Genomic DNA, 13,624 nt, shown 5'->3' with positions numbered 1-13,624 from the left:
GTTTCCCATTCCCAGTCAACCCTCAGTGTGTAACTAGTGCATGCTTTTTGTTGTGTTACATTCCTGTTGTGCCTCCCTGTAGTCTTTGTGAGCTCTACTGTTTGTTTAACCCTTTGTACTCTGTTTTGTTGCATCTCTGGTTTTTGTGAAAGTAAATTCCAGTAGTAACAAATCAATATTTAACATGAACAATAAAAATTTAAGACACCCAGGAGGAGCTAAAGTTAAATAAACTTTATGAGTTTATGAGTATTTTTTTTTACCATAAACTGAGTTAAGTTTGATAGGATAGCTTTCCAAATTAAGTTTTGAAGGTTTCCCTCCAGATCAGGGGTCACATTTGTGGAAAATGTACTGTACATGTCTGGTGTTGTAATGGTATTTCACCACTCCTCGTAGTGGCCAGTGTTACTGCAAAATAAGCAAACTAACATTAAAATCCTTTGCTGTGGTTCTGAATTGCAGCACTTTTGAAAAACAAAGAGGGAGCGTTTACACAAAGGTCAGCGAGCAAACTATCTGCAGTCCTAAACATGAAGATTTTAGTTTGACTGGAAACTTGAGCGCTTCAGGCGAACCCACGCAAATAAAGAGAGAACATTCAAACCCACATGCAAAGGCCTCAGTCAGGTTTGCACAGTGCTGCTGCCTCTGAACGACCGATCAGAAAGTGTTGTATAACATGCATTTGGTACTGTAGATCTCCCTCAGTGGGCAGCCCTTTTTTCCATTTGTACCACGTGGGTGTGCAGAAATCTGAATTTTCTGCTCTCAACAACCGTTGCCATGGTGGTCATCATGGATACCAGGCTGATAGCATGGCAACATAATGATTACAGATGCCTGTTTGTATGACTGGACGCCCCAAAGAAGCAAATTTAAAGGCATTTCTGTCGTAAGTGACCACATGCTAGTGATACCTTTTGAATTCTCATCTAACAAACACAAAGAGGTTTATAATAGTGACCTGACCCCCCAGAACACCCATCTGTCTTTTGTTGTTTACTCCCACCTAAATTGAGATTATAATAGATGTTTCAAATGCAACATGTTTTGCTTGTAGACTAACACCCTGTTAACCTCCTTAATTGTTTTGATGTCAGTCTTAACCTAATGCACAGACAGTGTATTATGACTGACATATGCAAAACCAACACTCAGCCTGACAAACAGCATCACATTTTTGCACAAAGCAACATTCATTCAAATATAACATTTTTTGTGAAAGCTGCACCTGTATACATTTCATTAAGGGTCTTTAAATTCATTTCTGCAGTCGAGTTAGGATGCTTGGAGCCTCCAATGAGATATGAGACTGAATACACAGGAAAGTGTCATTAAACCAGAGATCTCTCCAAGCTGCTCTCTCCTCAGCCTTTGTTAAACCATTACAATCAGTGCAAAATACTGGTTCTAGACACTGTTACAATCAACATAGCTTAAATAATGAAAAGTAGACATAGTCTTATATCCAAGCTTAATCTTCATGCCATTTCAGAAAGAATGAGACAGCCTTAATCCAGCTATTAACCCATTTTTATTTGCTACAAATTTAGCCCCCCCTACCTTTCCTAAGTAGAGTCTTCCATTTTGTCCATCTGAGACAGACATGCACAATCACTAGCTGCTAATATTTGGAAACCCCTGCCTTTGCATCTCACTTCATTGCTGTCCACTGCAACTGTATTTCCACTCACAGTCAGCTTCATCCTGGCAGCCCGAGCGAGTGTTCACAGTGAAAAGCATCTCCTCAGCTCTCCAGAGGCCCTTCCTGACTGCAGATTACGCCACTGAATGTGTCTTTGTGGTGTCTCTGGTTGGGACAGACATTTGTAATAAGAATGCAGCATTTTCAGTAAGTTATAGCAGAAAACAATTACTGAAAAGGATGACTATAATCATTCCCTTCTTTCTTACATTTTTTGATATGTATCTTTATTAGTTAGCACCTGGAAAACAAAAATCCAGTTATACATCCAAAGCCATAAGGAAAACAAAAACTCGGTGGAAAACCTGTGCCTGCTGTGGATCTTATTGAATTGTCCTTGACAGCAGCATTTAATCTCCTTTGTTCCAAAACATTGACCCACTGGTCTTTTAACCACAAGCTTTAACCTGAGCTCCAGTTCCACATGAGGTGGTCCAGGCCCGTTAAGGAAAAATCTGCCTGGGCTGAGTTTGTGTGGGCCGGGAGAAAGTTTCCATATAGAGACACAGGGCATGAGTAAGTGTGTGTTTAGTATATTAAGAGTAAAGTAATCTGGCCTTTGCCACAGAGATCTGTTGTATTTCATTACACTGATTAGATTCTTCATTCCTTCTCTTGGGCGGTGACTCATGTTAAAAGCTTCTAAGTTACGGCGGACCACGAATTCTAAAATAAATTATCAAATACATTATTAAACATTTGACCAAATATTTTTGATTTAAATAATTTAAATGAAAACATTAAAAAAATATTTAATTAGCTCCCATTTTAATTAATTAATGCATCATTAATTACATTTTCTATTCATTTTGGCACTTGGGGCCCTCCATACAGGGTCACACCATCACCTGCTGTGTTCAAAGAAGAGCCTTGCTTTTCTTTTTAGTGCACAATGGACAAAACTATGGGTCCACATCTTTTAATCTTTGAATTCAGGTGTTTTTAGCTTTATGAAAGCCATGCAATCAGTCTTTACAAGCATTTGTGAGAGAATGGGTCGCTCTAAAGAGCTCACTGAATTCCAGTGTGGTGCTGTAACGGGATGCTGCCATTACAACAAGTTCATTTGTGAAATTTCTTCCCTCCTAGATATTCCATGATCAACTCTGAGTGGTATTATTACAATGTGGAGACATCTAGAAACCACAGCAACTTAACCATAAAGTGGCAGACCACGTAGAGCAAGGGAGCAGAGTCGACGACGCTCACAGTTGTAAAAGTTGCTAAACCTCTGCTTACTCACTACTGCTGAGTTCCAAACAAAATTAAGCACTGGGAGCATCATGCCATGCGTTTCCATTACTGAGTAGCTCCCTGGGTGTAATGTGTCAGTGGCCCACTGCTTTTGTCTTTTTAGGGCATTTCAGATGTTTAGATTAGTCCTTTTTAATAGTTTATTAATGCCCACTTAATTTTTGCGTGGAGGAAAAGCTATCAAGTTTTTCACAAAAAGGCAAAAGCAAAAATAACAGCTTCATCTTGTCCTTTTGTCCTTTTGCCTGCATAAATGTGGACAACAGACAGATGGATACAGACATCACATCTTCACCCAAAGGTCACCTTTCATAGACTATGTTTAGATTATGTCACATATGTTTCTGTTCCATGATGTTCACACATATAACTGGTTGATGTTCACATATATAACTTGATTGGAGTATCAATATTAACAAGCTTATCTTCTTCTTATAAAACTCACAGAAGTCTTTGTGCAGAAAGGAGGATAAAAGGACTTTTTTGTTGTTTTTGTTTTACTTTGTGCTTGTCGTTTTATTTTGGTAGTTCACCGTTTTCTCCGGTACATAGCTTTCACACAGATTGTATTTTGAAAGTTTTCCCGGAAGCTACCGAGGGTTATCGCTGGTGACTTGACGCTATCGGGTCTCCTCTCCCACTCTGCGGTTCCTGATCGCTGTCATCATGCAGGTGGAATCTGCGCAGTGTGGCTCAGCGTACAGATTCCAAACACCAGCCTCACCGAGCTGCAGCTCAGGACTCGGGACTCCGGAGATCAGACTAAATTTACAGCTGTAAAGGAACCAATCAAGGAGGGGAAAGCAACAAATTGGATTCCCCCCCCCCGCTTTCACTTGATGACCATCAGCAGTTTAGATACAGAGGCTTCATTAATTTAACACAACATGATGACAGAGTTAAAATAACCCACATATCGAGGATTTCCCTCTGTATCATACTGCTGGAATAAGCTCACACTGCTGTGTTGATACTGTCAAACAGTTTTCCTTCCCTGGCGCAGTCCAACTCAGCAGCAGTCGCATAGGATGCCATACAAGCCTATAGGAAGTGACTCTCGCAGCTTGACAGGGAACAATCTCCGAGGAACCCGAAGGACGTAATCTTTGTCCTGCGGATCTTATCGGTGTAAAAACACTCATGGCGATGGACGAAGGTACTGTCAGCGAGAGCATCCCAGACCTCAAAGACATAGAGGCGAAAATCGGCCGGAAGACCCCCGAGGGTTTGCTCAGGTGGATGCGGGAAGAGTCGTCCTCTCTCCGGGCAGACGCCAAGCTGGCCCTCGCGCACGACACCGGTAAAGAGACCGGGATGAAGAGTTTGGATGAAAAGATAAGAAAACTGAAGATGGAGATGGTAAGAATCCACAGTTCTCATATATATGTGCCCGCAGGATGCGTGGCAGACTCTTGTTTTCCAGGATGTGTCATTCGTGAAAGTCAGCCAGGTAGAGAGCTGTCATTATGACGATGAATGCTGAGCCCGGCTCGGCTCCGGCAGACAGCGTTGTTTCGAGTACTTGAACATTTATCAGCAGATCGGGTTGTCATTGCTGGGGTGTATCTGAAATTATGTGCAGGTACAGAAGCCTACACAACTCCTGAGAGCCCAGAGGCAGAGGTACTTAACATGTTATCTGACTATACAGCATGCCATTTTTAAAATTTCCTTACTTCTCTTTATTAAGTTCTTGTTTTCTGTTCAACTCTTTATATTAAAATAACTGAATGTATAAGTAACAATCCATAAAGTAGTATAACAGTATAATTTTGACCAGAACCTAAGCCACGTCATGTTCACATGATCACTAGCTTAACATAATAAACTGTAGTGTAACGCTCCACTTGACAGCGGAGAAAAAATAAATGACTGTGTTTTATACTCCAAGTCGTCCTTCCTGCTCCCACTGTGCGCTCAGAGCCCACAGTGGGACTCACTGCAATATGTCAGCATTCTTTAAAATGACCAGATAATCTGTATTTCAGAAGGCGCTAAATGCCAAATAATTCTCTTATCCCGTGCCTCTGGTGATGAATGATACTTTAGGACAGTGAGATTTAAGGATGCTTTTAGGGCCCCTGCTAATTGTTAGGCCTCTGGTAAGCTCACTAACCTCAGCTTTTTGGATATTCCTTAATTATTGTGTGGACTCACACATTTAAAGCTATAATAAGTAAGTGTTTTACCTTAATGTTGGGAATAATAACAGCCTCAGCATGATTTCTGAGTTCGCTGACTTGTAACAGCACCAGTAGCATCTCATTTGTTCCCACTCCTTCCCTCAAAAGTGTCAGTCTGTATGTAACTTGGGAGAATGTATACAGTTTTCCAGGAAAGTACATTTCTAAGGAGACACTGAGGGCAGAGCTCGGCAGATTATGCCTACATGACACAAAATCAAGTGGTTTAGCTGCTGGTTAGACACAAAGCAAGAGCAGGATTACTTTATTCTAATAACTTGCAATAGATGCCAACTTTTCTCTTATGGCTGTTTGTGGCTAAAATGTTCCTAAAGTTAGGTGGATGAAGAGTAAACCAACAAATTCTATTCCATATCAAGATGACGATTTTGTGTTTCACGGCACATGGGTGCCCCTCCGCGAGCCTGGTCTGCTGGATGTTTCTTCCTTTTAAAGGGGAGTTTTTCCTTCCCACCGTCTCCAACTGCTTTCATATAGTGGGGTCGTCTGCTTGTTGGGGTTTTCTGAGAATTATTGTAGGGTCTTTACCTCACAATATAAAGTGCCTTGAAGTTACTTGTATTTTGATTTGGCACTATATAAATGAAACTGAATTGAATTGTTTGTTGCGCGAGCAGCTGCTATGATTTGTTTCACTACAATTCAGTACTGGAGCTTAAAAGACTCCAAAGTCCAGAGGCCTTTTATTACCAGTTGAAGCTACAGGGGCTGCTGTTATCACTGAGTAGCAAATGTTACATACGCCTGCTTTAAGAATTATACTTGCCAATTGATGTTTCAGCTTTTGGAAAGCTAAATGTTAGCATCAATCTCTCTTTAATGTCTTAGATAGCATAATTACTATGTTATGAACATGTCAAAATTAGCCAGTTAGGTCAGTGAAGTATTAATGTATTTTGAATCCAGCATAATTAAATTTTGCGTTTACACCCAATGCAACACTTGCTGTGTCTTTCTGTACATTTCTTGTATTCTTTGGTAATGTTTTCAATTAGGATTTCCATAGGAGGTAAAATTAAAGATGTGACATTGACTTTGCTGTCGCTGTACGATTATGACAAAAATAATTTGGAATTTGTGGACTGATATCGCACTTTTCTACTCTTCCAGAGTACTCAAAGCACTCTATACAACACATTCACTTTCTTTAAGCTTAATGCTTTTTCTAACTACATTCACACTCCGATGGATGCATTGGAGAGCAACTTGGGGTTAGCATTTTGCCCAAGGATACTTGACATGCAGACTGGAGGAGCGAGGGATCGAACCACCAAGCTGCCGATCAGTAGGTGACCTGCTCTACCTCCTGAGCTACAGCCTCCCCTAACATGTGTGCAAACTAAATTTTAATATGAACATTGCTCTTATTATTAAGTAGTATAATACTAAGTAGTATAAGAAGAAAATCAGGAGTCTACATTCGATTATTAAGATAAGATAAGATAAGATAAGATAAAACTTTATTAATCCCTCGGGTGGGTTCCTCTGGGAAATTCGGGTTTTGTTTTTTTTTTGTTTTTTTTGTTTGTTTTTTTAAAATAAGATAAAAGATGAATGATTAATGATGAATTTGTTTGTGACTAAATGCAACAGATGTAATTTTACTTTGACTGGACTTGAGTAATAAAATGTGAAGGCCCCTTGTATCCACTCATTCAATAATTCAAGCTGCTCTTCGCTCTGCCAGCAGCTGCACTTTGTTTGGAAATAAGTGGAGGTAAAAATGCACACAGGACCGTGGTGAAGGCGCTCTCTTCCTATTGTCTAGTTGTGCTTGCACCATTTATAGAAAGTAGTTTTTAACATATTGCATACATTTCTATCTTCAGTCCACTGGGCTTAGTTTTGGTGTGATACATACTCATATCATACCTCTGAACAAGACTGTTTTTCAGTTTCTCTTATTAAATGATTCCATCCCTCGTTTATCCACCGCAGGCCGCTCTGTGTTTCTTCAGAACTGATTATTTCTTCTACAGCAGAGCTTCCGTCAAACAAGTACTTCTCTGTTTTCTTGTTTACATCAACCCCACCTCGCGTCAAACAGTTGAGGTCTGTAGCAATAATGCACCACTCTACAGTTGCCCCCCCCCAACAATGTTCATGTATGTCATACATTCCTGCGACAGATGCAGGCATGCACCCCGTCTCCCCATCTGTGGTTGTGACACAAGAGTGTGTGTGCTGCCACAACCGAACTTCCAAACCGAACAAGCTGTTTTTTGAAAGAGTCGCTCCAAAACACATTGGTTACATTCAAACATCCAAAAACACATTAGCAGTTTGGTCACATGGTAGAAATAGAAGCTGATTTCACTCCAGGACTCATGATGGTGGCAGCATGTGTCTTAAGTTCGCTTGCTTGGTGTAAACAAAGTTTTCAGAAAGAAACATGATCGTCTGTCATCGTCACATTTGTTTAGTATTTTCTGCCACGTGTCTTTGAGTTTGAATTAGGCTCGTATTACATGAGCCTGTGTGTGTGTATATCTTAGGTTAGCTTAAATAGCTGGTGAGTAATAAAACGCTCGCTCTTAGGTTGTTGTATCAGTTCAGGGCTTTTGGTGACGGGTGTGGTCTGAGAACTAACTGATGTAGCGGCTTGTGTGAATCCATTGGAAGATGGATCACAAAACCTTTTTCTATTTTTTCAAAAGTGGTGTGTGAATGACTCAGATAGTTTTTTCCTTTTTTTCCCACAGAAGTCTTAAAAAACCCTTTTTCACATCACATCTGGGCCAAGTGCATATGTAGTCCTACATCTGAGTCATATCTGATCTCTGGACATGTTGACCACAATGTCAACGGAAATACGCATACGCGGGAGGTTTAGTGTGAACATCACATGGATTCTGTAGTTGCAGCTTGCCTGTCTGTAATTTTGTGACCAGAAAGGCGCATTGTAATGGTAAATGGCCTGCACTTTACTCAGTCCCTAAGGACCCCAAAGCGCTTTACACTACATCCAGTCACCCACCCATTCACACACTGGCAATGGCAAGCTACATTGTAGCCACAGCTGCCCTGGGGCGCACTGACAGAGGCGAGGCTGCCGGACACTGGCGCCACCGGGCCCTCTGACCACCACCAGTAGGCAAACATGGGGTTAGTATCTTGCCCAAGGATATTTGGCATGCAGCCAGGAGACAGCCTGCGATCGAACCACCGACCTTCTGATTAGTGGCTGACCTGCTCTGCCACCTGAGCTACAGCCACCCCGTAGTAATGGATGTGTTAGCTCTAAAAAGCAAAAAGTCCGAGTTTTAAGGTGTTTTTTTTTATTTTTTCTTCTCATAATCCATATATGTATTGTAAACATGGCAATATTTAGATATAAATCAGAATATAAATGAATAAATGAGTGTTAGTGGGTTAGAGGGTTAGTGTGTACAGAAGAAAGCTCAGCTGCTGTTGTAGGTTGTATAGTACCTAACCTAATTGCATATTTAGCCCACATTTGTATTCACAAGGCATCCAGACTTGCTGGAAATCTGTTAAGACTATAGAAGCAGGCTGGACTGTTAGTAGTTTTAGTCATTTATCAAGTTTTTTTGCAGAAGCGGGAGGACAGAGAGAGAAGTGATAGTGATGAAGAACCGTTTTCTAACTCTAAGGGAGTGAAACTTTCAGTACAGTCCGGGCTGCTCCAGTATGTGAGTGTGTGTGTGTGTGTGCCCGCGTGCGTGTGTGCGCATGCAAGTGTGCATGGTTATTTCATCTGTGTGAGTGGTCCTGTGTAATGAGAGTGCAGAAGAAGAGATCTGAAATCTGCTTAGTAAGATGTGCGGTACTAATGTGTGTGCTCAGAGGCTGCAGGGAGATACTAAATGGAAGAGCTCTCTCGTGCACACAGTCGTGCACACAGCCTAGCAAAGTCACCGTGTTGTTTTCTTCCCCAACATTTTCTGTCATGCTGATAAGCTCAAACGAACAGGCGGGATGTTAATGAGTCGGCTATAAACTGCTTCTTTTTCCACTCTGTGTGTGTTTGTGTGGACCCTTCTGTTCCTCATTCATCTGTTACTTTGTATCCATAACCACACTGTGTGGCATTGGTGGGCTGCAGCATCTGCCTGTGTAAGATCAACACTGTGCATATTTGTGTGTGTGTGTGTGTGTGTGTGTACGTTACCACTAATATTGAAGTGTTACTCTTGTTAAATAGCAGGAAAAACAGGAAGTCATGTTACATTTCTAATACAGTACGTCTTTGATTCAAACAAACATGTTGCATAACTCTCAAGTCCAGAAAAACACACTGATTCGATTGGCCTAAAGTACAAAATATAAATCAAAACGAAACTACAGATCTTTAAAATTAGCCTTTAAAATTGTTATGGTCATTAACATCCTATTTCCTGTTACTTGGATGATAGACATGGATCATCAGAGACTTTTAAGACAGCCGTCTTAGAGTCACCGAATAGTGACGTAGGATCATTATTCAGGAAAGCAAAAGATACGGACTCGTTTCTTTGCCCAAATGATACCCAGCTAGTTCAAAACCTAAAAACAATACAGTTTAACAATTAAGAAATCTGAAAATAATGCAAGTCATCACACAAGTGAACCTGAGTTGGCAGTTACTATATTTGTTCAAGAAAACTGTAATACTACAAAAAAGTGAACAAAGAATTCATCAAATATTTGATGCAGCTGCTCTAAATGATTTATTATACTGTAGCTGTAGTGTGATTACTGACTCTAGCAGAGTAATGTGTTATGTAACTGCTTCCAGACAAATGTGTTCATGTGTTTGCAGTAACGGGTGACTTCAGAACACGTTTGTCGCCGGCTCGGCTCATGACTTGATTTGGTGGGGAAAGAGCTGAAGGCAGATAAATGTTGCTGTGAATGATTTTAGTGCTGCTGTTCATCTCTGCGGGAGCAGTTTGAAAGCATCTGTCTTTCGCATTCGTCTCCAGCAATCTCCACTCTCCACTTCACTGATCTAAACAGATTTACTGGATAGAGACACTCCTTTAAAGCCAGAGAAGACTGGCACTAAGCCTTACACACACACACACACACACACACACAGACACACACACTGAAGGGCCTTTTATATATAAGCTGCTTTGTGCATTTTATTAATGATCAGCATCTGTATTTTAAGCTACCAAAGGGCAAATGTTATGCTGTTGCTCGAGGTATGTCCTTACTTTTTGCTAACTCCTCCTTTTTTATTCACTTTAGCTTTCCCATGTCAGCCTCTCTCTGTCTTCCACCTCTGGGCAGATGAATGTCAGTGCAAAGTCAGCTCTCCGTGCAGAGCTGAGCTGTAGGGAATCAAAATCCAGTCTGTTTAATCTCAGGCTTCTTTCTCTGACTGGTTACTGGCTATGCTGTCACAGATGTCACAGTCAGTACAGGGTTTTGTTAAATTCAATTATTCCTGAGTGACCTGCAGCTCTTTTATTCCTCCACCACAATTTTGTTTCCTGTTTTCTCTCCATCTCATTTTGTTGCTTGTAACCATAATATCAGTGAGCCTGGTAGGTCTTCTGTCCAGGCTTCATTTCTTCTTATGTGACAGCAGGTTTAGACAGTAATGTTTGCAGGAAGTAGATGGACAAACAGAGAAGGGGCTACATCAGCTTTGAAGAATGAGCCTCTGCTCCTCTTTTTATCCATTGACTTGCATATTATGTTCCATGAGGGCCAAAATTCAGCATTTCTTTGTAGTTTGCGTTGCTATTTCATAAGACAGTGATCTTCACTTGGCTTGACTTGTGCTGTATGGTGAAATCTCGCATGTTGCCATTCAGCATTCTGTCCTGTAGTAAGAAAGAAGAAAAGGAACAGAAAGAATGGCATTCAGACGTGAATGCAGACAGATGGAGCAGCTGGCGAGTTATGGAGGGCCGGGGCTGACCTTCTGCTGCCTAATGGAGACTAGAGGGTCTCTGCAAGGACGCAGTATGTCTGAGGGCCCGAGTTAGATTGGGAAGGTGAAACAGCAGACACGGGCACCAGGGGATACGAAAGAGAGAGAGAGAGCAGTGACTGTGTTTGTGTTGCTGGTATCCCAGCTGGCAGTAATTCATCAATCTGTTAGGTTGCTGTGAGATGATAGGAAGCCACAGGACAGTGTGCGTCATGGATCATACCCTATCACAATCTACAGGATGATGATGATGATAAACTTTAATTTCGGACATGTAAAGCAAAAAAACGAATAAATACACATATACATTCATTTACTCACACGCATACATATGTGCACAAACAAAATCAACTTAACATAAAATACCAACTCAATCATCATGTCTGAAAGGAACAGAAAGAAGTCTGTACCTGCGTATTAATCCCTACACATGCTCAACACTCTCATCCCCACAGCTTGACAGAAAATGGTGTCCATAAAAGTACTGAAGGAAAAATACAAAGTCAAAAAGGTGAATATCTAGAGTAGTAAATTGTCCAACAATTAGAACGTGTTCTCGTTGTAAGGTGCAGAACGCTGAAAGCATTTCGGGGCTGTCTGGCACATTGCGGTTCTCCACTTGTTCTGTTGACTCTGAAAGAGATCAAAGCAAAGTTAGAGAAGGAAACCCTTCAACAATTAAATTCCCTCAGATGAGATCACTCAAGTGTTGCCATCAGTCGTCTTCTTCTGTTGATATTCTTAGAGCTAAAAGATTTTCCTCACGTCCCACTGTGGGCACCGTGTGCTCCAGCTACAGTATTTGCACATTTAAAGACCACAAGTACTCATTTACACTGTTGGTTTGTCTGTGTTGTGTTCTTTTAGTTAATTAACTGATCAGATACCAGAAACACGTCTTCAAGTTATTTATTTCACTGTTAATGTGGAGAGCTAAAGATAAAGATACCTAATGATCATCATCCTATCATTGTTATTATGACGTATATTTTGACACTTTATGAAGCAGCACTTTTTGTGCTTTCATTACACAGTAATAAATATTTCCTGAGGAGGATAAATATTACAAAGATTTTAGCAGGGATCCAAAACAAATGAAGTCTTTCTTCTGCACCAGAAATCTTTTAATATGAAACAACAAGTTTGATTTGTTTGCAGAGTGCAGGTACTTGTCTTATTTGATAATATAAAAGGCAGGAAAATTAGCTTTCCAGAAACCTGTGGGTCTGCCAGCTGGTGCGTGGCTTCATGCTGAGTAAGGAAGCAGGAGTGTGTTTGGCGATGTACCGATGTTTCAGGAAATGCAAAACACATGATTAATGATATTAAATCCTTAAGGCTGCTTAGTCCCATTCACATTAAACTTTGTTGGCCCCACTTCGACCTTTTTCATCCTTTCTTTGATGTGCACGCTTGACTTTGTTGTGTAATTAAATGCTTCAAATCAGTCTCAAAGTAATGAATATAGTGGGGATTGAAACAAGTCCCTCTTGAAGAGCAGCAGAGCAAACAAAGCAGGAAACAGCTGACACAAACATGATGGATTTCACTTTTAGCAAAAAGCTGGAACACGTGCCTGTCATTGTTTAAATTTAATTACGAAAAAACGTTTGCATATTTTAATATGTTGATTTGTAGGCAACTAATCTATTTTGTGACCTCAGTAAAGAAGGCATGCAGAGTTGAGATGACAAAGATGATTTCTTTTACATTTTTATTGAAGATTTTCCACTAACACTTTCTGAGATATTGTGTTAAGAGCAAATGCCATATATCTAGTTGTATTTCAGAGGCAGTAGCCTTACAGAAGAATTATTATCCCCCCAAAAAAGCTAAGGTGTGGCAGCAAGGCCACCCACAGATAGTCCCTCTGCTTGTGTAAAATTACATACTCAAATGCATCTCTGGTGTATAACTTGTTTTAATTTCATGCATTGGTGAATTTGGTTAATGTACAGTATAAAAATATAATCTCTAACCAACCACCCAAGTTACCCAAATTAATATCGCAGAAAAAAAAATGACCTGTTGCGACAGCAGCAGTTAAAGTCAGTGTAGTTCTGCAGCAAAGTGTTCATAGACTGGTGGAGCTCATAGCTTCGTTAGCATTGTGCCACCTCAGCGCTGACAGGCACGGAGCTACTTTTATTGCCACCCTCATTAAGCACTCGGTCTCTGCCAGCCAAAAACCTCAAGCCTTGAGCCCCACCCCAAAACTTGTGTGTGCCAGGATGCCGGTGGGTTCATACCCACATATTCATGACCAAAAAGCTGTATATACATATATATATATGTGTGTGTGTGTGTGTGTGTGTGTGTGTATTAGAGCTGTGTCTGCCTGTGTAATTTAGCATAACCACTGACTTTGGCTTCAGCATTTACCAGAACATTGACCACACAGCTCAATTCTCCTCCAGTAAAGAAAGTAAAATGAAACCCTTCTATTTCATCTCATATCCACATTTTTTTTCTTCTGAAGTGTGTTGCCTGTGTTTACTTGTGATAATCAACAAAAAAGCTGGTTCCCATAAGTTCAATCTTGTGTGTTTTCTCCACAGTTAAAATTACACT

General features: G+C 40.6%; 1 protein-coding gene across 3 annotated transcripts in view; it reads left to right on the top strand.

The window, feature by feature from the left end:
- Positions 1-3,561: 3,561 nt before the first annotated feature.
- The window catches only part of lurap1 (leucine rich adaptor protein 1), a 95,745-nt gene continuing 85,682 nt past the window's right edge, over positions 3,562-13,624 (top strand). For all 3 annotated transcript variants that reach the window (XM_084910041.1, XM_084910042.1, XM_084910040.1), the window contains exon 1: positions 3,562-4,321. In XM_084910041.1, coding sequence (XP_084766167.1) covers positions 4,103-4,321 — 219 coding nt within the window. In that variant the 5' untranslated portion in view covers positions 3,562-4,102. The remainder of the gene's footprint in view (positions 4,322-13,624) is intronic.

This window comes from Perissodus microlepis, chromosome 17, assembly GCF_051167445.1.
Source record: "Perissodus microlepis isolate ML-2025 ecotype Zambia chromosome 17, ASM5116744v1, whole genome shotgun sequence".
Lineage (NCBI taxonomy): Eukaryota > Metazoa > Chordata > Actinopteri > Cichliformes > Cichlidae > Perissodus > Perissodus microlepis.
The sequence above is the reverse complement of the archived record's forward strand: the minus strand, read 5'-3'. Positions and strand labels throughout refer to the sequence as shown.